The following is a 1,388-nucleotide window of genomic DNA, read 5'->3' on the forward strand; positions in this document are numbered from 1 at the left end:
TAGTATCAGGCATTGTGGGATTGGATTGAGGCCCTCGTGAGGCCCTTTGTTATCTTTCTTCTTTTCTTTCCATTTATACTTTTTGTGTGATATTGGCAGTGTATTGATCGAGTCTGATAAGCATCCGGTCAGAATTTTGCTTGAAGGGATTGCAGTAGAGCTTCTCGTGCAGCATGACAATATGTTGGAGCATCCAACATTTCCACGTGCTCACCGCCATCTGTCGCCTCTGTCGTCCCCCAGAGATCGATGACAAGATGCGGGCTTTTGCCGAGCAGATCTTTGCATCTGAGAACAAAGGCGAGGACATCCGCGATGAGATCTCCGTCTTTGACGTGCCCGAGGACTGTCCCATTCTCCACCATGAAATGGCGCACCACCTTCATGTTGATGATGATGTTGAGAAGCGGTGAGTTTGTATAGCATTGACCCAAAAAACCTGTATTGTTTGATACAGTGCGCATCGAACTGTGTTCACTGTATCAAGCGATTTGAAACAAGTACATGTATTGATGCACCCATAACATATATTCAGTATGTACCATACATATATGTTGGACAAAATGTTTGGTGTGTAATTCTGTATTAATTCCAAATAACCTTTTAAAAAAATTCTGTCAACAATTTTTTGGCTCTATAAATGTGAGCTGGGACTTATATAGTATTGATTAACTCCATCCATAGCAAGAAGCGCTTTCACAGCATGGCCGCGCCAAGGGCTGATACCCACACACGTGAGGTCCCTGTGATGTCAGTGGAAGTGGACACACCCATCTATTTGGAAGTGCCGGACTTCCAAAGAGTGGCCATCATTGGGGACTACGCTTCTGGGGTAAGGGCAAGAGTTACATTTCTTTCTGACTGGTCAAAATCACAATTGCTTTAAATGTTAGTATGTAATTCTGTCATGTCAAAAAGCTGTGCTGCTTCCACCTAGCAGTCTAAACTTATGTCAATTTGTTTGTATTCTATACAACCTGTTATCACGATGACAGAGGTAATTCCAATTGTCACTTTCACAAGGTTTTTCAAAATCCAAATTATATGAGTTCGGGGCGAAGAGTGTATTGTATTTGTGTCGAGTCTCTGTATACTTGACTGCAGTGATCCCCAATGTCAATGTAATGATCAATTCACTGCACTACAATCTTTGTTTACCTATCTTTGATAGTGATGTATATTGGCAGACAGAACAATGAAATGTTCTTCTCTTAAATGTCAGAGAAGGACCAAAATCAGTACGAAATCAGGATGCATACTTTTGATATTTTTGTGTGGTGGTGTGCAGTGAGATTTTGCTAATTTAACGTGTGCTTCAGCTCAGTACAGTTTGAGAAACACTGCCTTGATGACACACTAAAAAAAAAAAAAAAAAAAAAAAAAAAAAA

The 1,388-nt window shown here is 40.6% G+C and overlaps 1 protein-coding gene across 1 annotated transcript; it reads left to right on the forward strand.

The window, feature by feature from the left end:
- Positions 1-30: 30 nt before the first annotated feature.
- On the forward strand, positions 31-844 carry LOC109509598 (AMP deaminase 1-like; the record flags this gene model as incomplete). Its single annotated transcript, XM_019859430.1, has 2 exons — positions 31-409; positions 685-844. Coding segments are annotated over exons 1-2 (396 nt in total), but the record flags the coding sequence as incomplete, so codon positions are not given.
- Between the last annotated feature and the right edge of the window lie 544 nt (positions 845-1,388).

The sequence above is a fragment of the Hippocampus comes genome, unplaced genomic scaffold, assembly GCF_001891065.2.
Source record: "Hippocampus comes isolate QL1 unplaced genomic scaffold, H_comes_QL1_v1.1 C16957352, whole genome shotgun sequence".
NCBI classification, from domain to species: domain Eukaryota; kingdom Metazoa; phylum Chordata; class Actinopteri; order Syngnathiformes; family Syngnathidae; genus Hippocampus; species Hippocampus comes.